Raw genomic sequence first — 21324 nt, 5'->3', positions numbered from 1 at the left:
CTTTTGTTTGTTTTTCGAGGCAGGGTTTCTCAGTGTAAGTCCTAGCTGCCCTTGTATGTAGACTAGGCTGGCCTTGAACTCACAGAGATCCACCTGCCTCTGCCTCTGAGTTCTGGGATTAAAGGTGTGCACCACCACCGCTTGGCCAACATGCTTTCTTTCACATGGCCCACAGACCCGAGACCCAGGGAAGACAAAGCAGACACGATGTGGGATTCTACCTGGAACTGATTAACTCCACAGAGCAAATGGAGAAGTGACAGCTAGTAGTACTGGATCTGCATTTTGGGTTTTTATTGGTTTTCTTTTTTTTTCGAGACAGGGCTTCTCTGTGTAATTAGTCCTGGCTGCCCTGGAACTCACTCTGTAGACCACGCTGGCCTCAAACTCACTGAGATTCGCCTGTCTTTACCTCCCGAGTGCTGGGATTAACAACTGTCCAGCTGCATTTAGATTTTTTTTAAAGATTTTTTTATTTATTATGTATATAACATTCCTTCCATGTATGCTAGCATGTCAGAAGAGGGCACCAGATCTCATTACAGATGGCTGTGAGCCACCATGTGGTTGCTGGGAATTGAACTCAGGACCTCTGGTAGAGCAGTCAGTGCTCTTAACCTCTGAGCTATCTCTCCAGCCCCTGAATTTAGATTTTTTAAGGTCAAGCTCCAAAGGGCTACTGGAAGTCCTAGAGCAGGGCAGTTTTCAGAGGCAGGGAGCATAACTGAACTTGTTTATAGCTCATGTCACCATCACAAGGAGCCAAGTTCCCATGTGTCCTGGACCAGAGCTGGAACCCACAGGTGGAAGCAGCAAGAGCTAAGCAAGTGTTAGCAGGGGCAGGGGCTGCAGGCCAGGAGGGACAGCAGAGGCTCAGCAACAGGCAGGAGGTTCCAGAGACTCCAGGAGCTATGTCATGAAAGTTAGGACCTGTTAGACACTGGTCCTCCAGAAACATGCTAGGAACAGTCACTGGAACAAACAGCATGGTGCCCTGCCTCAGGGCCAGAGGCCACCTGTATCAGAACTGTCACCCTAGGCATGAGCTGTCACTCTTACAATACGACACAAGCAAGCAGGAAAACCCCATGAGAAAATGTTCTAGCAGAGGGTCCAGGGTGCCCAGAGTTGGATAGTGGCCTCAGGCCTGAGTTAGCAGGAGGCTAGAGGTGGCCTAGTGGGACCTACCACCTGCCCAGTGTCTGGTCAGTGTTTGGAGCTAGGGCTAGGAAAGAAGGCAGGGTTAGAAACCATGGGACCCGCTTGGGCCCACCGGCTAGAAGCCTGGGCTAGGAGAGAGCCATCCCACCAGGCTGTGGGCACATCCTGGACACAGGCTGCTTTGTGAGACCTGAGCTTGCCCAGTGCCCAGCAGCCTTCAGAACAAAGGCCTTCTCTGTCTCACTGCAGCTTCCCTCCTCTTCTCTCCCCGGCAGAGCCCCAGGGCTCCCATCCAGCTCCCCACACACAGCAGGCACATCCACGGCCCAGCACAGGAGGAGGCTCTCCTGCAGGAGGTGTACAACTAGAGTCGGAGAAACCAGAGCTGCTCCACTTGGGGGAGACCCGGGGCTTCCTGCACTGTGCAGATTCCAGCACGGGGCCAACCATGCCCCATGCATAGCACAGTATCAGAAGAGGAGGAAATTAAAGGGCAGTGGCAGAGGGCAACAACCTGGTGTCCCCAGAGACAGCTCTACCATGTATATATAGGTCCCCTCCAAACTGCTCTGGAGGACCAGCCCATGGTGACCATAAAACTGTAGGCAACAGGGCCTGGACCTCTGCTCCAATGCCAGCCCCAGTCTGCTCCTCTGAGACCCTACAAAGACCTCTACACAGGTGGGCACACCTTGGGGCCTTCAGTGTCCAGGAGCCATAATCCAAATCAAGCCAGGCAGAGCACCAGCCAGCCTGGCCAGCTCCTGCTGACATTGACTCTGTAGCTGATGCAGCACCTTTTTCAGACCGGCCTCCTGGGTGCTCAGGGTCCTGATCATCTCAGCTGCCTGTAGGCCTTGAGGTCCTGGTGACTGATCCTTACTTCTCACCAGCCGATGGGGTCTCTGGGGCTGGGTAGGGTCACTGGATGGCTCCCAGGATACCTGCAGGGCAATCAACTCCTGTTTGACAGCCTCCTGCAAGGCTCTCCTTGTGGTGCTCCACTCTGGCCCCTGACCTAGGCCTCCAACCTGCATGAGAGAAGACACACAGGCCTGAGCCAAGGGCAGCTCTGTTCCCAGGAGAACGGGTCCAGGTGCACCCAAAAACCCTGCAGCTCCAGAGCTGCAAAGCAAGGCATTAGTCCATGCATCATCCCACCATACAAAGCCAAGCCACCCATGACCCGTACAAAAGGCCTGGCTAGCCCAAAAATCTTTTACCCTCACAAAGCACCTGAATGATGTGGGAGTGTCATATATCAATCTGTTGATTTCATTGGTTAAGTTATAATAAACCAGCTGCTTGGCCTCATGGCTTGGAACATAGATGGGAGGAGTAAACAGAATAGAATTCTGGGCGGAAGAGGAAGTGAGGTCAGACTCTGCTCTGCTCCCGGAGACTCAACAGCTCTGCTCTCTGGAGCAGAGACACCATGATGGACGGAGGCTAGAATCTTCCCGGTAAGCGCACCTTGGGGTGCTTACACACATCATTAGAAATGGGCTAGTCCAGGTGCGAGAATTAGCCTGTAAGGGTTAGAGTTCATGGGCCAAGCAGTTCTTAAATGAATACAGTTTGTGTGTTGTTATTTCGGGCATGAGCTAGCCAAGCGGCCGGGGTGTTGGGGACGCAGCCCCACCGCTTCCTATTTCAACACCTGAAGCCCATGCCAGCAGCAGCTGGGACACAGGGACCCAAAACTCAGAGAATCAAGATCCTTAACCTCCAGGGCTCCTCACTCAGGACAGCTGACTGTAGGACAGCTGGGCAGTTTCTAGCCTACCATGTCCCTCAAGGGTCTTCGGAACACAAGGAAGACTCCTGGGGACACCTGCTACTCCAGGATTTGGGGCAGCATCCCCCACCACCCTCTCCTTCCTACTGCTATCTAGGAGGGGAATACCTGAGTGGGACTGACCCAGGGGGTATAGGGCACTACCTCTAATCCCTCAGGGCAATCCCTAGCCAAAGACCCTGTGGGCAGCAGGTCTATGTGAAGGTCACACTGATGAGGCCACTAACCCACTCCAAAGACCCCAGAGAGTCACCTTGAGTCCTGGGTGCTCTGCTGAATGGGCTCTGCCCTCACAGTTCTAAATATATGTAAAATTCAGAATAAAATCTACTACCACTCCTGGGGTATTAGCTGCTGTGAGGAAGAGACCTCTGGCCCAACCACAGGCTCATGGTCTGCAGCATGCCAGCCTCACTAGGGTGGAGAGTTGGAGGAAAAACAGTGGTTGCTCCCGATCTTCAAGGAGACTATGGAAGAGCTTAAGGGGAGCCTGCCTGCAGCTGACATTAAAAGGAGAACTGATGGATGCAGCAGTGAGCGGCATACGCTACCAGGAACTGCTGGGGAGGGGCAGAGTGGCCGACCAACCGGCGATGCGCATGGACAGGCAATTCTGCACAGGCTGCCTACCTCTGTGGGAGTCCCCGGAGAAAATCTCAAGGTGACAGTGAAGGGTAGTGGGGTTTCGTCCCTGCAACCCCTGCTTTTGGAACTTGCTGTCCAAGTGTGTCACCGTCAAACTTAATCCAAGTAAGTAGGGTAATTCATCCAGAGACTTTGTCGAATGGTTAACCAAGACCTCCCACTAAAAGAGCCAGTCCAGACAGAAAAAAAGGAGGCAGAGCTGGAGCGTAGGTTGGGAAGAGTGGGCAAAGTAGCTGCCTAGGAGCTCACCTGGGCTTCCCATGCCGCCCTCCGGGGCTCAGCCACCTCCCGTAGCTCCTCCTGCAGGGCCTGCAACTCTTGTTTTACCAACTCCAGCTCACCAAGCCCACGTTCAGAAATCATGGGCAGAACTGTGGGCTGTGAGGTCACAGCAGGAGTCTCCGACAAGCAGGCATCCAGAACTGTATCCTGCAGAGACCCCAGTGAGACGGTCAGGGACAAACACAGGTTTCATGTGGGGACAGAGGATGCAGAGGTTGATGGAGCAGAGCATTCCCAGATCGCACTGCAGACAGGGCAGCTTCTGACTCCCTGGCTACTTCTCTGGCATTCAGGGAAGCACAAAAACCAGACCTCTGGGAGAACCAGAGGCAAGGACCAGCAATATGAGGCTTCCACTGAGTACAGCCGATATCCTGAGCAGAAGCATCCCTTAGAACCCTGGTCTCCATCTTCAAGGAGGGATGATCTTCCAAACTCTACTATCAATGAGCCTGGGACTCCTGGCCAGCGCCAGGAAGGGTTGGGACAGCAGGGAAGACGTCCTCACCATCCACTGCCAGAAGACCAGCTCACACTGCCGCCACTCCAGAGCTGCCCCCAGGCGTACGTTCTCACTCTCCAGCGCCTGCAGAAGCTAGAGAAGAAGACACAGACTGCTGGGCCAGACCGCTCCCTGACCATCTCCCGAGCCAAGCTCTAGTCCAGGGGCCTTTGACCAGAATGCTCTGCCCAACATTCCACCGACTAGAGGCTGTCCCAAAAGGCTGCATAGATGGGAAGACCTAAGACCGGGGAGCCTGCTGGGCCATGTATCTTTGGGAACAAACCCCCAAGGTAAGGAAGAGTTGATAGGTGATGGGGATTTGTGCATAGGGCAGGGGCATGGGACAGAGTTGAGGCATGCATAAGAGGGAAGGGCAGGGTCAGGTCAGAAGATAACCACTGCCCACCCTCAGCAGAGCAAAGCCTGCTTGCTAGTCCTGCACTAACAGCTGTGCCTCAGAAACAGTTCAATCTTGGGCTCGAGAAGAGGATAAGAAGGGAGCTGGACCTGGAAGAAGGGGTCACCCAGCCCAAGTTCCAGCTCGGCTGCAATACATGCCCAATGCCAATAGGCAGCTAACCACTCGGGAGGTCTACAGTCCAGCCGCTAAGTGGTGACCAATGCTGGACCTCTCCCGTGAACCTCAGAGATAAGCTGACCAAAAGGAAGAAGCCAGTGATGATGGACAGGGCCCTAGAAAGACAGGCAGGAAGGTGGGGGAGGGAGGGCAAGTGGAAAGAACTGGATATCCTGGGAGAAGCTGGGGATGGGGCCAACACTGACACTCTTCCCACCTCAGACAGAAGGCACTGTCTGCCTAAGGCCACGTTATCACTGGGTCTCATTCATGGCCTGCCATCCTCCAGGTCTGTGCTAAGATTTAGGTCCATCAAGACCATCAGGAGGGGCCCACTGCCTAGGGCAGCCTTGGTTGGGAAGAATCAAATGGCCCCTGGCAACAAGACAGGACTGAGGCCTACAAATCAACGCTTGTGCACAGATCTACGCCAGTAGACTTCCCCAGAGACTCTAAGAGTCTAGGCTCTGAAGAGCAGCTCTCCCCACTCACTCGGCCTTTAAACACCTCCAGATACATCAGTCAGGCAGAGCTAGCCGCCCATTTCAGACCAAGATCAGTGTTCCTCCAAGCCAGCCGTCCCCTCCTGGACACCACATCCCTCCAACCTGGACCTTGCCTGGCCAAATAACAGGCATACACAACACCTAGTCTTCCTTCCTGGACAGGTGTGCAATCAACGGGACAGGGAGAATCCTAAGGGACACACTGACCACCCACCATAGCAAATGACAGTGACTTTGGCAAAGACCCAGAGACACAGACGTCAAAGCCTAACACCAACCCAGGTATTCCCCAGTAGACCACACCCTATCAAGGGCAGCAGCCACTCTGGCACCCTACCAACTCTCACCTGCTGACTGCTCTCTGGGTCTCTGAGCATCTCTGTTTCAGCAACAGAAAGATGGTCAAGGTTCCGCTGGCTGTGACATCCACGGGTGTACAGGTGGATCTGCAACAAGCAATGTACCCAGGCTGGGGAGCCACTCCCCAACAAGAGCTCCCTTAGCTGGATACAGACACCTTCGAGACCACTCATAGCCAGAAGGACAGAGCTGGGCTCAGGGCAGCTCCGTAATGCTGGGGGTGGAGGCTGCAGAGGAGGGGCACTGGACAATTTCATTGAGGGCTTCCACCCCTTGCTCACCAGGACAGAGGTAAGGCAGGGTCATGCTCTACTTGTAAAGGGGAGACCTAACCTATAGGCTAGAGCTGGGGGAAGTCCAGCAGTCTAGTGAGCCAACAGTGATGACAGAGCTGGACCACAGGGAAAGGTAGCCTGGGGCACAGGGCAAATGGGCCCAGTGTGAGGAGCCATAGGGCTGGACTACCTTGCTGAGCAGGGTACACTGTTCCTGCTGACTGGAGATCAGGCGGCGCCACCTAAACCGCAGCTTTCCCATCAGCCATTCCACTAGTCGGAGATCCACCGGACTCTCTGTTTCCACACGGGGTGCAAGAGGACCAGGGATGGCCAGGGCCTCACACTAGAGAGGGAACAAGAGTCAGCCTTGCTATACACCCCATCTCGTGCTAAAGGAAGGACCAGGAGGAGGAGGTGCGCTATGAGCTCTAGTCTCAGCTGGGAAGCTGGATGAGGACCGCACCAAGGGTACCATATGACTTGGGACCACAGAGAAATCCAGGGTTTCTGGCCAAAGTTCGGCTCAAACACCCTCACTACATACTCACCTCACACTGGGGCAGCTGATCATCCAACCGCACACGGGTCTGGGCAAGCAGCTGCTCAAGGAAGGGTTCTCGTGCCAGAAGCCAAGACAGGGCCAGCAGCAGTTCCCGACTTCTCTGAGAATTGCCCTCAGGAAACTGTACCAGCGCAGACCTGGGGTAGCCCTGGGAGTCCAGTGCTGACTTCACCACACGGGCTTGAGCCTCTGGAGTAGGAAATCACCAGTTTAGGGGGTGCCAACCTGGAGGTGTCACCTGGGTCCTTCTGGGAAACTGGGAGTGAGCTGATTGGACAAAGGAGGCCCAGGGGGAAGGATTTCTGTGAATGGCTGGCTCAGGGTCTAGTCAGTCTCAGAGCCACTGCTAATCAGGTGAGCGAGGGAAAAGGTCGTAGAAAGCGAGGCTTAAGGAAGTGGGCGGGGCAGTGCTGGCAGAGAGAGGGGAAGGGACAGGTGTCTGCAGAAAGGGGGCGTTGAAGTTGAATACAGAAGGGTAGACAAAAGAGGAGCTTTAAAGGTGCGGGACTTACCGAGCTGAGCTGAGCGAGGTCGACCGAATTAGGGGAGTGGAAATAAGGGCCCTTGGGCGTGGCTTTCTGAGAGGGCAGGGCTTACCTGGAGCAAGGTTGGTCAAGGTATCTTTAGCAGCAAGCGGTGAGAGCACGCGTAAGAGAAGCTGCCAGAGCACTGGAGCCTGCAGCGAAGGAGTTTGTAGACAGCGGGTGTCAAGTCTCACCAACGTCGGCCCAGGACAACGCCTTCCCCGACCCCGGCCGCCTACCCTGATAGCCTCACCGCCTCTGGACGGTCAAACTTCGCGCGGCGGAAGATTTCAGGGCTGGGCCCAGCGGGCAGGGACCGACTCAACGCAGCGATAACTTCAGGAAGGGCCCTGGCCGCCCCTTCCACCCGGTGCCTCCGCCGCCCCATGCAGCCAGCACCAGGCAGCCTCGGATCGCCCGCCCCGGCAAGCCGGACCCAACGACCAATCAGGGCTCGGGCTGGGACCCGCCCTCTGCGCCCAGGCCCAATGAGCGGTGACCGGCGTTTGAATGCCTACCAGTCTGTCCCTTAGGCAGGCACTTCCGGGGTCTGGGCGGGGCCGCGGGTTTGCCAGCTCTGCGGACTTTGGAACGCACCAATCAGCACCTCTGGTTCCCAACCTCCAGGCGGCTCCCGCGCAGGTAGCGCGCGGCCGGAGGGTGCGCATGCGCCCGAGTGTCCCCTGGAGGCGCGGGGAAAGAACGGCTCCACCCAAACACGGAGGGAGTGTCTCTGCGGAGCCGCCCTGGAGCTCGCCGCCAGGGGGCGCCAGGGACCCGCGAGGAGGAGCCGAGCCCGGCAAACCGGGTGGGGAGTTCCGGGGGCCACGTCGCCAGGAATCTCTTGAGAAAGCCGTCCTCCCTCTCCTGTACTATCCCAGACCTCCTTGTCCCCATTTTCATCCTTCCTCCAGCCACTAGAAGCCTAGTTTTTGAGGAAAATTCTCCACTTTAGAAAAGGGTGCGGCCATCTCCTTTAGTGTTGAACTTAGTTTCGCGCACTACAGTGTCAATCCTGGTAAGCCGTGAGAACCCTGCGAGGAAACGTGTAGAAGTACACAGCAGCTACATGACAACGGCAGAATGAACCCAGACTCCAACCTGATGAGCGGGTTAAGACGCCGCACCACAAGCAGACAGCAATTATGCTCAGCAATGGGCATGAGGCTGGTACGTGGCCACAGCCTTTACCAGAACACTCTCTGTGGGAAGCCGGGGACGAAAGACCACTTCAAATGTTCCAGTGCGTGCGGAGGAGGGCCGGACAAAGGCCAGACGCGGCCTACGGGGATCCGGGGATCTGCAGGCGACGGAAGACCGGGCGAATTGTGGGGGCGGGGCCTGTACGCTTGAGCGGGCACAAGCTAAGCTTTGTGTGCTCGATGTCACCAGAAATAGCTGGGACTGTGCACAGTACTGTGTGCGCTCTCCATCTCAATAAAGCCGGGAAAGAGGGAGAGGGTGTGATGTGTAAGACGAAACTGAGGTGAGAGGGAAGGGCAACGGACCCTAGGCACCTGCCACCTTAACCGCAGCTACAGAATGGCCACGCCCTCCGGAAGTGCGGGACTGTCGGCCCACCTCGATCTCAACCTTCTGTGTGCTCCTGCTCCGCACTTTACCCCTCCCCGCCCCCTCATATGACTTCTTGCTGCAGACTTTCCTCTGCTCATCTGGTGCCTTGGGCCATTCTGCCTCAGGTGTCCTTCCTGGGCCCTTGCCGAGCAGCTAGGGCTGCTGGTGCCAGATAGCCAAGCCCAGCTAGACCCTACTTGCTCCTACCGCCCTGGGTCTAGGACCCTGCTTCTGCACAGGCTTGTGCATACCGTCACACTTCACAGCGCCCTGAAACCTTAAGCTCAAAGATCTTGGCTACTGTGCCAAGGAACTCCTGATACACCCCTAAGGAGCCCTTTGTCTCTCGAGGCCTCTTTGCAATACTATGCTCTTGCCCCACCTGACCTGCTCGTTCCTACAGGCCTCAGGTTGCTGGGAATTCACTCCAAGTCTGCCCGCATTGGGAGACATGGAACTGAGTGCAGGGGGCTGGGGTTATGAGGAAGGCAGGGTCCTCGAAGGTGGGAGAAAACAGGGGAAACGGAGCTTCTGCCCTTCACCCATGCCTTTTCCAGGTCCTCTGCAGACGTTGGACACCCAAGACCTGGAGGTCTGTCCCAACGCCCATACCCCTCCCAGCTGGAAACTCTTAAGATTTCAGGTTTAGCCGGGGCCATGGTGGCACATGCCTTTAATCCAAGCACTCAGGAGGCAGAGGCAGGCAATCTCAAGACCAACCTGGTCTACAGAGGGAGTTCCAGGACTGGCTCCATAGCTACTGAGAAACCCTGTCTCAAAAAAAAAAAAAAAAAACTCAGGTTGACCTATTCTGCTCATACTGTTATAACCTAAAGCACTATGATGTCTACCCATTGGGATTCCAGAATCACCCAGTAAAACACACACACACACACACACACACACACACACACACACACACACGGCCACTTACAGGACTCACCAACAGCCTATCAGGCTCATTCTTTGTGGCCTTGTTAAGTCCAAAAGAGTCTTGAAAGGCCAGTGGCATGGGGGAAGGGGAAGCTGAGAGTTGCCGGGCTCTACATAAGTTTCCAGAAAACTCTTCCTACTGCCACAGAGCCGGCCCTGGCCCTCAAATCCCGTTAGAGCACCGAGTCACCCAGAGCGTTCCTGGGCAGGGGGAAGCGCAGATGTGGATGTGGTATCTGTTGAGCAGCTGCAGAACATCCACAAGGGTGCACTTCTGGGGACAGGGTGGGGTTACAGGAAGTGGAAATGGAATAGGCAAGAAGTCCGCACAACTCCCACGAAAGAATCTCAGAAAGGGAACCATATCAGCTCCCACTGATTCACCCTCTGAACTGTGGCCAGCCCCACCCACTCCCAGGCTCCATGTTCCTGCTGACCCTGTTGGCCAGGGCCTCACCACAGGCCAGAACCACTAAGGAACTTTATGGATTCTGAAGTCCTGCCCCGAAGTGGCACTCCCCCAGAGGGTAGTGGGCAGCAATGTCTACAACAGCAGGAAAAATCAGTATCCTGCATTAGGCCTAAGGCTCCCTGCAGCTTCCCTCCAGCACACACTGGTAGACAAACACACGGATCTTCCAAAAGATCAGGTTTATTAAGGGCATGTAGGGCTACTGAGAGCCCCCGCTGTCCAAGGTTAAGGCCTGGCATGTGCCTGGGCGGGTAGGGAGGGTTTCCACAACCTGTAAGGAGAGACAGAGACAAACGTGAGTGCATGTCCAAGTTTTGTTACTCCACCAGGGCTGACCTCATCCTGTAGACAGGCGGACCGGGTGGGATTGGAGATGGGGCTGTACCTGGATCTACTTGAAAGTGTGGCTCTCGGCTCCACCTCTCCCAAAGCCTGAAAACAAAACAAAAAAACAGAAAATGAGATCAATAGGTTGGGGAAGGGGGTCAGTTGAGGTGAGAGGCCTGTTAGGGAAGAGGCCCACAACATACCTTTGGGCCCAAACATGGCTGAGTAGCAGGGGTGGTTGCAGTAGGGCTTGCCTTCATGCTCGGCATGGCTCCCAGAGGTCAGTGTCTTTCCACATTTCTCACACTTCAGGCAGGGGCGATGCCAGTCCTTGCCTAGTGATGTCACTCGCTCAGCTGCAAGAGCACAAACCCACTGAGACCCTGGGGTGCCTGCATATCCCTTCAGCTGCACAACACATACATGCTTCATTCTCTCAGTGTGGTAGGTACCCCACCCTGGGTCCTCAGACTGCCCTGAGCTCCATAGAGAGACACCTCCTATAGCACAAGCCAGAAGGGTCCTCCTACGGGAGGGATATTTTCTTTTCCTCTCTCTCTCTGTCTCTCTCTCTCTCTCTCTCTCTCTCTCTCTCTCTCTCTCTCTCTCTCTCTCTCTCTCTCTCTCTCTGTCCAGTATTTTGAGACAGGGTTTCTCTGTGTAACAGCCCTGGCTATCCTGGAACTTGCTTTGTAGACCAGGCTAGTCTTGAATTCACAGAGCTCTTCCTTGCCTTTGCCTCCCAAGTGCTGGGACCAAAGGTGTGGGCCACAGCCCCTCAGTTCATTGGTGGGACATTTTCAAGCGCTACCACAGGGATGTGACCCCCTGAGGGCTTTTAGGGCTGGAGCGGAGCCCTACAGACTTGAGGGACAAGGCGGGATGGATTTGGGGAGCAGGTCTAGAGAGTCTAAGGCTAGGTCGCGAATGGGTTAAGTCTTCTGACCTCTGCGCTGGTGGCTGGATAAATGAACCTGGGCGCGCCCTTCTCTACAACAGGGACAAGGGGAGTTGACTTAAACACCCTCTTGTGGGAGCCCTGGGGCGCGCGAAGAGCAAGAAAACTAGCACCCCAGAGATTGCACTCCCGGACGTGGTTTTCCGTGTCTGTTTCTACTTAGGGTTGGGAGGGGCCGCCCAGTCCCGCGTTCCTTCCTTTCCCGCGGGGACCCCGCCCAGGACACGCAGAGAGAAGACGGGACAGACCAGTGGGATCCAGAGGCGAGGATCACAGAGAAGGGGAGACCTAAAAGCATTGGAGTCATGGAGATCTGGAGACCCAGAGTCAAGGAGGCTAGAAAACCGACCCAAAAGCATAAGAAAAGTGGGCATAGATATCGGTTCCGTTTGATACCAAGTTGTCCCACCCTCACGCCGCAGACAAGGTTCATGGGTTCGATCCAAGGCGATTCCCCGAACTCTAGGCGCCCACCTGCACAACCCCAGAACTATCCGCCTCCAGGCTACGCTTCCGCGTACTGCCTGCAGTGCGCCCGCGGGCATGTAGAGAAAGGCTGGGACACCCAAGCATGCTCACCGAAATACACCTCCTTGTCGCACTTGGGACACTTCGGCATGGCGGAGCTGAGTCCTACACAAGTGGCTGCAACTAGAAGGAAGTAGGTAGTAAGCTCTGGACTGGGTGGCGTCCGCCTGGTCCGCGCTTTTCAGGGACCCCACGGCCCTGCCCTTTAAGGCCCCGCCCCCGCCCCGCCCCCTGAGTCCGGGACTTGGACCCCTGGGATCGCTAATCCTAATCAACTGGCCAAGAATGGTCATCTGGTCCATGCTCGCCTCTGGCAGGACAAACTGGCCAAGTGCCATGCAGGGGCGCCGAGTCTTCTGGGGACCCTCTGAGGAGCCAGGCAGCTCCCGCGGGCCCACGCCCCGCCCCCTGCCTGGGGCAGGGCGAGTGTGCAGCGCTGAGCAGGGAACCTTAGGTCCTTCCCTCAAATGATGAAGCGCCCTATCAGGACCACCTTGAGCCTTGCACCTGCGAGAGCTTGCAGGAGCCCCGTCGGGCACAGGAAACTTCTGAAGTTCAGATAAAGCCTGGTGAGGTGCGATTGTCCTTTCCTACTAGGACTGGTGAGACCAATCTGGTCTCTAGAGTGTGACCCTGTTTTAAAACACACGCACAAGGTCGGGCGATGGTGGCGCACGCCTTTAATCCCAGCACTCGGGAGGCAGAGGCAGGCGGATCTCTGTGAGTTCGAGACCAGCCTGGTCTACAGAGCTAGTTCCAGGACAGGCTCCAAAGCCACAAAGAAACCCTGTCTTGAAAAAAAAAAAAAAAAAAAAAAAAAGACCACAAAAATAAATAAAAGTAAAATAAAATGCAAACAGATGCAAATTATCATTCAAGGGTTCTGCACCTATTTTGAACCTGCCGTCTCCCAGAAAGAAAGTTGAGGGCATTGGGCATTGAGAGTGTCTCGGCCTTGTAGCCCAGCCCCTCCCAGACTTTCTCAGATCTAACCCATGCAGACACCAGGAGGTCCACCTGGTTATAGACAAGTAAATAGCCTGACCTTTGCCAGGCAACTGGACTGCGGCCACAGTTTCACCAGGGGAATTCAGAAGAGGGGACTCCTATCCAGGAAAGCCCTTCCTGCCACAGGGACAACAGAATCTAAACTTGAGGACCCACCAACTTGAGGTTGGAGAGTAGAGGTCAGGTCAAGACAAGGAATGCAGGCCAGGCCACACCCAGGTCGCTTCCCTGATCCCTGGAGGTACAGTCAAAGAAGAACGGTCAGTCCTTATCTCAGGGAGAAGCTGCTGTGCTCAGCAGTCGAGTCCACCGCCCAGCTAAGGAGGCTGTTGAGCCGTGACTGGTACCAGGTAGAGACTTGCAGACCAGTGTGCTCACCACAGGCAGGCCTTCACCGGGGTTGGGCTCTAACCAGTGCCTAACTCTCTGACGCTGTGATTGCTGTTAGCTGGGCATTCAGCTCCCACCCTTCATCTCCCTGCTCTGTGGAACTTCCTGCCTTTCCCTAACACATGGACCTCCTTACACACACTGTTACCAGAGTCCTCTCCTCTTGACACACTCCTCTCAAAACAAGATCTCAGGGCCGGATCTGGGGTACGTCATCTCACTGGCTGGGGTGGGGGTCAGAGCTCTCAGCTGTGGCATCACTGTGTGGCACCATGTGTCTAACCCAAAGGCCACACTTCAGTGACTACCCACAGACTTGAACTCCCCTCCCCCAGAACACTCCTCCCAGGGACCCTAACTTGAGGACACAGTTTTGCCCCAAGCTGGTGCTCCACAAATGCCCAGCTCCACAAAGGCGTTCTGAAGCTCTTTACTACCAGGCTGTGGGGGGTCTAGAGTGGGGGTTCTAGAGCGGGGTTCTAGAGTGGGGGGTTCTAGAGTAGAGATGCACAGTCTCTCCGAGGATAGATTCCTAGTCCCTAGCCTACCAATACTTAAGACGCACCAAGAGGGCTGGATTGGCATTCCTGAGTAGTTTCTGGACTTAAGGTCACCAGTTCAACCCTCCCCTAGCCATTTCTTGTAGTCCTTCAGTCCTTCTGTTGAAAAAGAGGTCCAAACTGCTATAGCCCCGGACCTAGTCTATAGAGGAGGAGAGGAGGGGATAAGGGTGGGGGTGTGCAGATGCTCTGGAAGCGGAGAGCTGAGCAAATCCTTGGTAAAACAGAGAGGCCAGGGGAGGACTAGAACCATCTGGAAGGGTGGTGTCTCTGCCGTCACAGATTTTGGGGCCCGGCCACACACAGAGCACACTATCTCACTGTCCACGGAGTGCCAGGGGTGTGCACTGGGTGGAGGCACAGGGCACCTGGCAGGTTGCCTGCCTCTAGTGGGGGGGTGTGCCAGAGCCCGAGTACTTGGATACACATGCACAACCTGGGGCCTGCAGGCATACCTGGGGTGGGGGGATGGCCTTTGGGATGGCTCTAGGGTCATGTGTGGTCTCAGAACAAATGGCTGTCCATGTTTCTATCCAGCTGCACCCAGGGACTCCTTGACAGTCCCTTCCCAGGTCTCACTCAAGAGACGCTTGCTAAGGCAGGTCAGTCAATAACCCTGGCCACGCTCCTTCCATCCACTGCCCCACCCAGAGATAGCTCCTTCCTGGATTCAGGCCCTACCCTGCACTAGGGAACCCTCACAAAAAACCGGAATGAGTCTTCTTGGCCTTCCCTAATGTTGTTTTCTGTTTCCATGGGCACGGGAGGTGTGCCAAGGCAGGGCCCAAGGGCTGATATCGTCTTTGTTGGTACATAGCAATTTTCCCAGACATTCGCTTCAGACACATCCCACAAAGATATACACAAGCTGGTTGGTGCAGCTCCACAGGCTGAAGCAAGTGTTCACCTCTTCAATGTCCTGCTCTACAGAGTGAGATCTTGTCAAGAAAGAAAGAAAAGGAAGGGAGGAAGGAAAAAGAGAACAAAAGAAAAACAGGGAAAAAGAAAAAGCCAGGGATGCTAGGCTGTGGTGGCACACACATTTAATCCCAGCACTCAGGAGATAGAGGCAGGAGGATCTCTGTGAGTTCAAGGCCAGCCTGGTATACAGAATGAGTTTCAGGACAGCTAAGGCTACACAAAGAAACCCTGTCTTGGAAAAAAAAGAAACCAAAAACAAAACAAATATAAACAAACAAACCAAAAAAAAAAAAAACCAGCAAAGGATGGAGTGGATTGATAAGTAAGAAAAAACCATCTTTGTTTACTTAGTCCCTCAAAAACCATGGCTGCCTTGGAAACGCATTGGAGATTTCTATGACCTTGACCATGGCCCAGATGTATTAAATAGAATACTTAATGTTAACAAACTTAATATAAACTAAAATAACTGAAGAATGTATAAGTAAAACTAATTGTTCATAATTGTCTGAAATAATTACTATGTTCTGTCAGAAACAAATGTTTCAAGGTTACTTTGATTCTCACCTAACTTTGATATGAGTTATGGCTTTGGTGGGTTTTTTCTTTTACTGGCTCTATCCCAGGAGGGCAGTAGTGGTGCACACTTTTAATCCCAGCACTTGGGAGGCAGAGGCAGGTGGATCTCTGTGAGTTTGAGGACAGCCTAGTCTACAGAGTGAGTTCCAGAACAGCTAGTGCTATAAGAGAAACCCTGTCTCGCGGAGAGAAAAAAAGAAGAGGAGAAGGGGAAAGAGAGAAAGAAGGAAAGAAAGAAAGAAGGAAGGAAGGAAGGAAGGAAGGAAGGAAGGAAGAAAGAAAGAAAGAAAGAAAGAAAGAAAGAAAGAAAGAGAAAAAAGGCTCTACTAGGTCCCCACCCCTGTCCCCCACCCACACCCCCAGCTGTACCAAAAGACTTCGAGGCATGAGTCTGATCTTAGCCTGAGAACCTTTTCAGCATTTGAAGGTAGAAGCAAGAGGATCAGGAATTCAAAGTCAGCCTCAGCTACATAAAACATTTAAAGCCAGCTTGGGCTAAATGGCTAAATGAGACCCTGACTCAAAAAAACAAACAGACAAAAAAAATGACAAAACATACGCTTCACACTGACACACACATATGTACCATACATCTCTGTGTGTGTGTGTGTGTGAGGGGGAGAGCGAGCACTTTCAAAGTTCAAAGCTCGCTCCCCTAGTGTCAGCAATGTTCCCTGCTGCTGCTCCTCTCTAGAACACTAGCCTTAGCCCTCAACCCAGCTCTTGGCTGAGGCTCAGCTGGTGCCTAAGTCCTCCTCGCCTTCCTGAAGCCCAACCCCACACTCACCTGCTTCCTCTGATTCCAGGCTATTCCTGGAGGAGGAGAAGTGACCAGGACTACTGGGTCAACGGAGGCCTGAGTTGCTCCACATGCACGAGCACTCACAGGGCACACAATGAGCTCCCCACTGCTTGTACCAGGGCAACCCAGAGGGTGTCAGGGTGGGGAGCCCTGCAGAATTCATATGTCTGCCCAAGCCTTCTCTGCACACACCCATGCGCCCTCCACTGGCTAGGACACCACGCCCTGAGGCCAGCCAGAGAAGGTAGGTGTGGGCTCTGTGGGCTGATGACCACTGAGGAATCTCAATACCCGCTCCATCAAGAAACTCAGTGACTCAGGGAAGAGCCTCTCGGTGTGGCAAACACTATCCTCATCTCCTGGCTCTGCTGGAACCTGACCGAGGATGTAATCACATGTGGCGGTGTTCATTCAAGGGCTGGAGGCCACCCGAGCCTGGTCTATGTCCTCAGCTCTCAGGTGCACAGACCACCCGCACACACTTCAGAGACCATCTGAGCACAGTCAGAGAAACATGGGCCTCCCTAGGGCCTGCCCTCCCGCCCTCCCTCTCCCTTCCCTCAGACCAGTTGAGGACATTTACAAGTTCCCAGGGCCTATTTTCAGCAGCTTGCCTCAAGGGACCCCCGTCTGGCATAAGATCTGGCCCTAGGGTGGGCCTGCTGGGATGGCTAGCCAGTGAGAGGGGGTTGAACATGGCCCTTCCTCTGCCTCTCAGGCCTAGGTGGTCAGTAGTTAGTTTCCTCCTTTTCCAGAAGTAACGTGGCAAGGTGGTAGAAAGTATGGTTCCTTGGCTACCTTTTTCTCAGTAGGACTGCACTGCTGACCTAGGCCCCATCGTCTGGTCGGGTAAGGTACCCCGAACCCTGCCTCTCTTGCAGCTGTGCCCTGTGCCCATTGACTGATTCCTGGAACCAAAGCCCAGACAGAACTGCCTGGAATTTCAGCTTTCCCGAAGTGGCAGCGGAGGAGGCCTTGTTCATGGCCTGGAGCTCACCCTCACAGCCAGTCTGGGCCCGGGGAAAAGGGCCGCTCACACCCAGCACCCTGGGCTTTGGCCAGCCTGCACTGCACCCACTCAGTAGCCAGGATACTGGCACTAGCAGACAGTGATCTTTTTGATTCCCTGCACACAGGTTTTTGCCAGCAGCCAGTGAGCAGAACCAGCTATGCCAGACCCTGAGATAAATGGGATCTGTAGGGAACCAGGAGCTAGAGGAAGACTCTGGTAGAGGGGTACCCAGGACTGATGCAGAAGTTACTGGCCCAGGAGACACAAGATGAGGCAGGAGGGAGGATGCTGGGGATCTGGAATGGTGGCCAGAGGATCTAAGACTAAATAGGGAGAGAGAGAGAGAGAGAGAGAGAGAGAGAGAGAGAGAGAGAGAGAGAGACAGAGACAGAGACAGAGACAGAGACAGAGACAGACAGACATAGGCTGTGCATCCCACAAAGAAGTTGGGCTGAGCATACAAGTAGGGGCCCAGAGAGGGGCTGGGAGGGCCTGGTCGGAGAGGGCTGCAAAGTTAGAAAGGTGGGTGGTGGTAGAGTGGGTCAGAGGAACTCCTAGAATACAGCTAAACTGTGCAGAGCAGCTAGGCTGTGAGGCTCTTTGTGAGGTCCTGGAGAATTTGGAATGAGGTGAGGTGGTCAAAAGGGCGTCTAGAGTCATCTCCCAGTCTGGATGTTCATTTGGGAGATAAATGCTCAAGGCACTCTCGCAGAGAAGGGTGGATGCCAGAGACAAAAGCTTCCATTCTCTCTCCTCCATTGTGGGCGCATCGGAAACCGGTGCCACTGACGCGACCTGGCAATGCAGTGGACACCGCCTGGCAACAAGGCCCAGACAAACAGTCGCAGCGCCGCCGCGTTTCCACGACAACTCCTTGGAAACAAACACCATGCAGCGTCATCTTCCCCGGCAGGAAAAGGCCAGATCCTGCCCCGCCCCTCTGATGCACAGCAAAGCTGGCCGCAGGGCGGGGATTGATCTGCCCTGGGAAGACCCTTTGCCTTAGTTGCCCAGCCAGGGGAATCCCCTTCTTTCCTTCAAAGGTCCCGCCCAGGATTGGGGACAGGGAGGGGGGAGGGAGCCCCGCCCCCTCTGTTTCCACCAGGTTGAGCTGGTTGAAGTCTTCCTGCTCTGGAGGGCGGACAATTTATCGTTCTCTCTACCCCCACGCATCACCAAACCAGGAAGAACATAGCTGCCCTGCTCAGTCCAAAATGTGCATGCAGCCAAGCAGCGGCTACTTGATGGGAGAGGCCACGGGGTGTGGGGGAGGAGTTCCAGAGCCCAATACCTGTTGGACCTCCCCTTGGTTGGGGGTGGGGGGAAGGACACACTCCAGACACCGGAGCCAATCCATGCTCTGTGGCCAGGGACATGACTTCCCCCTTAGGACAGTAGGCCCGGACATAGCCACACCAGGGTCAATGGCCTAGAGGGCTGGACAAAAGGCCAGGGACAAACCTAAAAAGGCTTCGTGCTCCGTGGCAGTGACCAGATCTGGGAGCTACTTTGGGTGAGGCTTGGATTGCATATGGAGCAGGACTAGATGGGGCCAATCAGAGCTGTTTCCCAAAGCACCAAGCTGAAATACAGGGGCGCCGTCTAGTGGGCATTCGGGGAAAAAACAAGTGGAGGGAAGGACACACCCACTGTCTAAGAAGGGGTTCCAGTTCCAGATCCTGGGCCAGGAAGACAGGATTGACTACACACCCAGTCACATGAATCCCGAGACCCTCTCCTAGCCGACCTTCCTCATTCTGTTCCTCGTCCACCCACTAGAGACCAGTCAAAGTGGTCAAAAAGCTTTGCCCTGTGGACAAAGCAGGAAATGGCCATAGCTGACCCTTCTCAGCCCAATCCTAGCCTGTTCTCCACTTCCGCTCTCACCAGCCTTCCACGATCTGCAGACCTTTCTGGTCACGGGTCTCCAGGTCCTATCACACGGCTTCTGCTTGTGTACATAGACCAAAGGCTGCAGTGCTTGGAGCTGTGTCCCAGGGTACCGGCTGCATCCCCAGGTATATACCACACCTCTGCATGTCTCAGAACTGTCTTCCGCGGATCTTATCTGTACTTTATCGGCCCTCCTTGTCTAAGGCACTGCCTCACCTCTGCCCAGAGCAGCCCCTCCCTGCTTCCCACCCATTTCAGTGTTGGCACTGATGCCTAAATCAGTCTCCCCAGTTCAGAAACGCTTCTGGATCCCATCCCTACCAATACTGGGCCCAGGAGTACAAGGGGACATCTGTGAAGGGATAAAGGGACACTGTCTTGGGTTCACACCCACCCCCCACACGACACTGGCTCCTGCAATCCTCAAACCAAACCATTTATTGACAGCAAAGGTCTCCGTAGCTGTGAACCACGTGAGGGGTAGGTAGGGAATAGAGTGGGAACCAGCAGCGGGCTCCTTGCAGGGGTGCTGCCACCCCGGGAACGCTGTGAGCTCATGCCATCACCGGCAAGCAGAGCATAAATAATACTGGTGAGCAGGCGTGATCATACGGATAGCATAGGATAGCCACCTCGGAGAGCTATCAGGGACATGGGGACACGGACAGAGAGAATGCTGGGCACAGGGCACAGGACACATGGACTATGGAGGCGCACAGACACAAAGGGGACAGTGGGTAGCATAGGACATGCCGAGGTAACACACAAAGAAATAGGGCTGAAATTCTGGGCTATTCTGGAGACTACCCAGGAGGCTTCCTCCTCCACCACTTAGGCCCTGGGGTTTGCAGGCAAGACACACTGAGGCAGGACTAGGCAGCAGGTCACTTTCCCTCAGGGCCAAGTAAGGGATCCTGAGGACAGCATGTGCAGATCTAAGGCTGAACTGTGCCTTCAGGGTCCTTGTCATAGATATAGCTGCCCACAGCACCGGTATTCACTCCTGTGAAGAAAAGTGGCTGGGGTGGATGAGCAGGAACAAACAGGGATCTGGGGAAGGAAAGAGGTCCCCGCGTCCTCCACCCTCACTATACGCACCCTTGGGTCCAAAGAGAATTCCATAGCAAGGCTTGTGGCAGTAGGGCTGGCCGTCATGCTGTGGGCAGCGTAGGGAGAGTGCTGAGCATGGACCCCACTCCATACTTCCCAGACGAAGTGAGACCTTCATAGTGTAGGAGTCGCCTCCCTGAGGTCTTGGGCTTTAGAGTTCCTGCGCCTGCCCGCTCCCTTTGACAGGGACAGTAGAGCTCCAAGGAGAGCAGCAGATCTGCCCTCTAGTGGCCAGAGCGCAGTCCACAGAGCCTGGGGCAATCCCAGGTCAGGGGCAAAGCAGCAGCAGAATTCCTTGTTTCCTGTACACCCCCCACCACCACCAGTTCCGGAATCCCGAGTCTAGTACGCTCTTCCTCCCTGTCCCCTCCTTAAGACCTGTTTGGCTCCTGCATCGCAACTGCACCCCTTACCTCGGCATGCCCGCCGGGAGTCAGCGTCTTGGAGCAGCGCTCACAGCGCAAGCAGGGCCGGTGCCAATCCTTGCCCAGAGAGGTCACCTTCTCGGCTGGAAGGGAGGAGGACGGTCATGGTGGCAACCCCTACCCTGAGGCACAGTTTCCCTGAATCAGGAGACTGGGCAGTCACTTACCAAAGTACACCCTCTTGTTGCATCGAGGACACATGTTGGGTTCCCCCGTGAATGTAGTGACACTAGAGGCTGGAAGGGAGAAGTTAGGTCAGGGTGGACCTTGGCCACCCATACCTGACCCCCACCCAGAGCCTATCTCACCTTTGCTGGGACCTTTGGGCGGTCCGCTCGTCTTCCTCTCCTCTGTTCGCACCACAGGGACCTCGATGGGGCCAGTGACCTGAGGGCCCTCAGCCAGGGGCTTCTCATAGATGTAGGAACCAGCGCCCCCTATATTCACGCCTGTAGGTGGCAAGCGTGCCAACAGGAGGCTAAGGATCGGAGGCCTTGACACCCCCCATCCCTTACACAAAACTCCCAAGGCTGCTTCAAGGCTTTCCAGGTTAGGGGTGGCACAAGGGAGGGGGAGGTAAGAGCAGATGACACCCCTACCCCACCCAGCACCCACAGGAGCTGCCCCTGGCTG

The 21324-nt window shown here is 55.0% G+C and overlaps 3 protein-coding genes across 7 annotated transcripts in view; all 3 read right to left on the bottom strand.

Moving 5' to 3' along the window:
• Nucleotides 1–334: 334 nt before the first annotated feature.
• Nucleotides 335–8061, bottom strand: Tedc1 (tubulin epsilon and delta complex 1). Of its 2 annotated transcripts, none has more exons than XM_050131980.1 (8): nt 7717–8061; nt 7272–7350; nt 6661–6863; nt 6300–6455; nt 5822–5920; nt 4395–4481; nt 3854–4033; nt 335–2192 (listed from the first exon to the last, which is right to left on the bottom strand). In XM_050131980.1, the coding sequence occupies exons 1-8, from the start codon at nt 7864–7866 to the stop codon at nt 1863–1865; spliced, it is 1284 nt and encodes a 427-aa protein (XP_049987937.1). In that variant the 5' UTR covers nt 7867–8061; the 3' UTR covers nt 335–1862. The 2 variants fall into 2 exon arrangements, with proteins under 2 accessions (XP_049987937.1, XP_049987936.1); XM_050131979.1 differs by lacking the exon at nt 7717–8061 and adding an exon at nt 7452–7692 and having other exon boundaries at nt 354–2192.
• Nucleotides 8062–10340: 2279 nt separating this feature from the next.
• On the bottom strand, nt 10341–12208 carry Crip1 (cysteine rich protein 1). Its single transcript, XM_050131959.1, has 4 exons — nt 12043–12208; nt 10709–10861; nt 10564–10610; nt 10341–10449 (listed from the first exon to the last, which is right to left on the bottom strand). Exons 1-3 carry the CDS (start codon nt 12080–12082, stop codon nt 10570–10572), a joined length of 234 nt encoding a protein of 77 aa, XP_049987916.1. The 5' UTR covers nt 12083–12208; the 3' UTR covers nt 10341–10449; nt 10564–10569.
• A 7368-nt stretch (nt 12209–19576) lies between these two features.
• The window catches only part of Crip2 (cysteine rich protein 2), a 15089-nt gene continuing 13341 nt past the window's right edge, over nt 19577–21324 (bottom strand). Inside the window, exons 3-7 of one of the 4 annotated variants that reach the window (XM_050131953.1) lie at nt 21000–21140; nt 20859–20927; nt 20680–20774; nt 20255–20378; nt 19577–20159 (exon numbers count right to left, since the gene is read on the bottom strand). In XM_050131953.1, the coding sequence (XP_049987910.1) occupies nt 20092–20159; nt 20255–20378; nt 20680–20774; nt 20859–20927; nt 21000–21140 (497 nt within the window). In that variant the 3' untranslated portion in view covers nt 19577–20091. The remainder of the gene's footprint in view (nt 20160–20254; nt 20379–20679; nt 20775–20858; nt 20928–20999; nt 21141–21324) is intronic. The other 3 variants (XM_050131958.1, XM_050131956.1, XM_050131952.1) reach the window with 3 other exon arrangements.

Source organism: Alexandromys fortis, unplaced genomic scaffold (assembly GCF_014885135.2).
Source record: "Alexandromys fortis isolate MF-2015 unplaced genomic scaffold, M_Fortis_MF-2015_v1.1 scaffold_399, whole genome shotgun sequence".
In the NCBI taxonomy this organism is placed as follows: domain Eukaryota; kingdom Metazoa; phylum Chordata; class Mammalia; order Rodentia; family Cricetidae; genus Alexandromys; species Alexandromys fortis.
The sequence above is the reverse complement of the archived record's forward strand: the minus strand, read 5'-3'. Positions and strand labels throughout refer to the sequence as shown.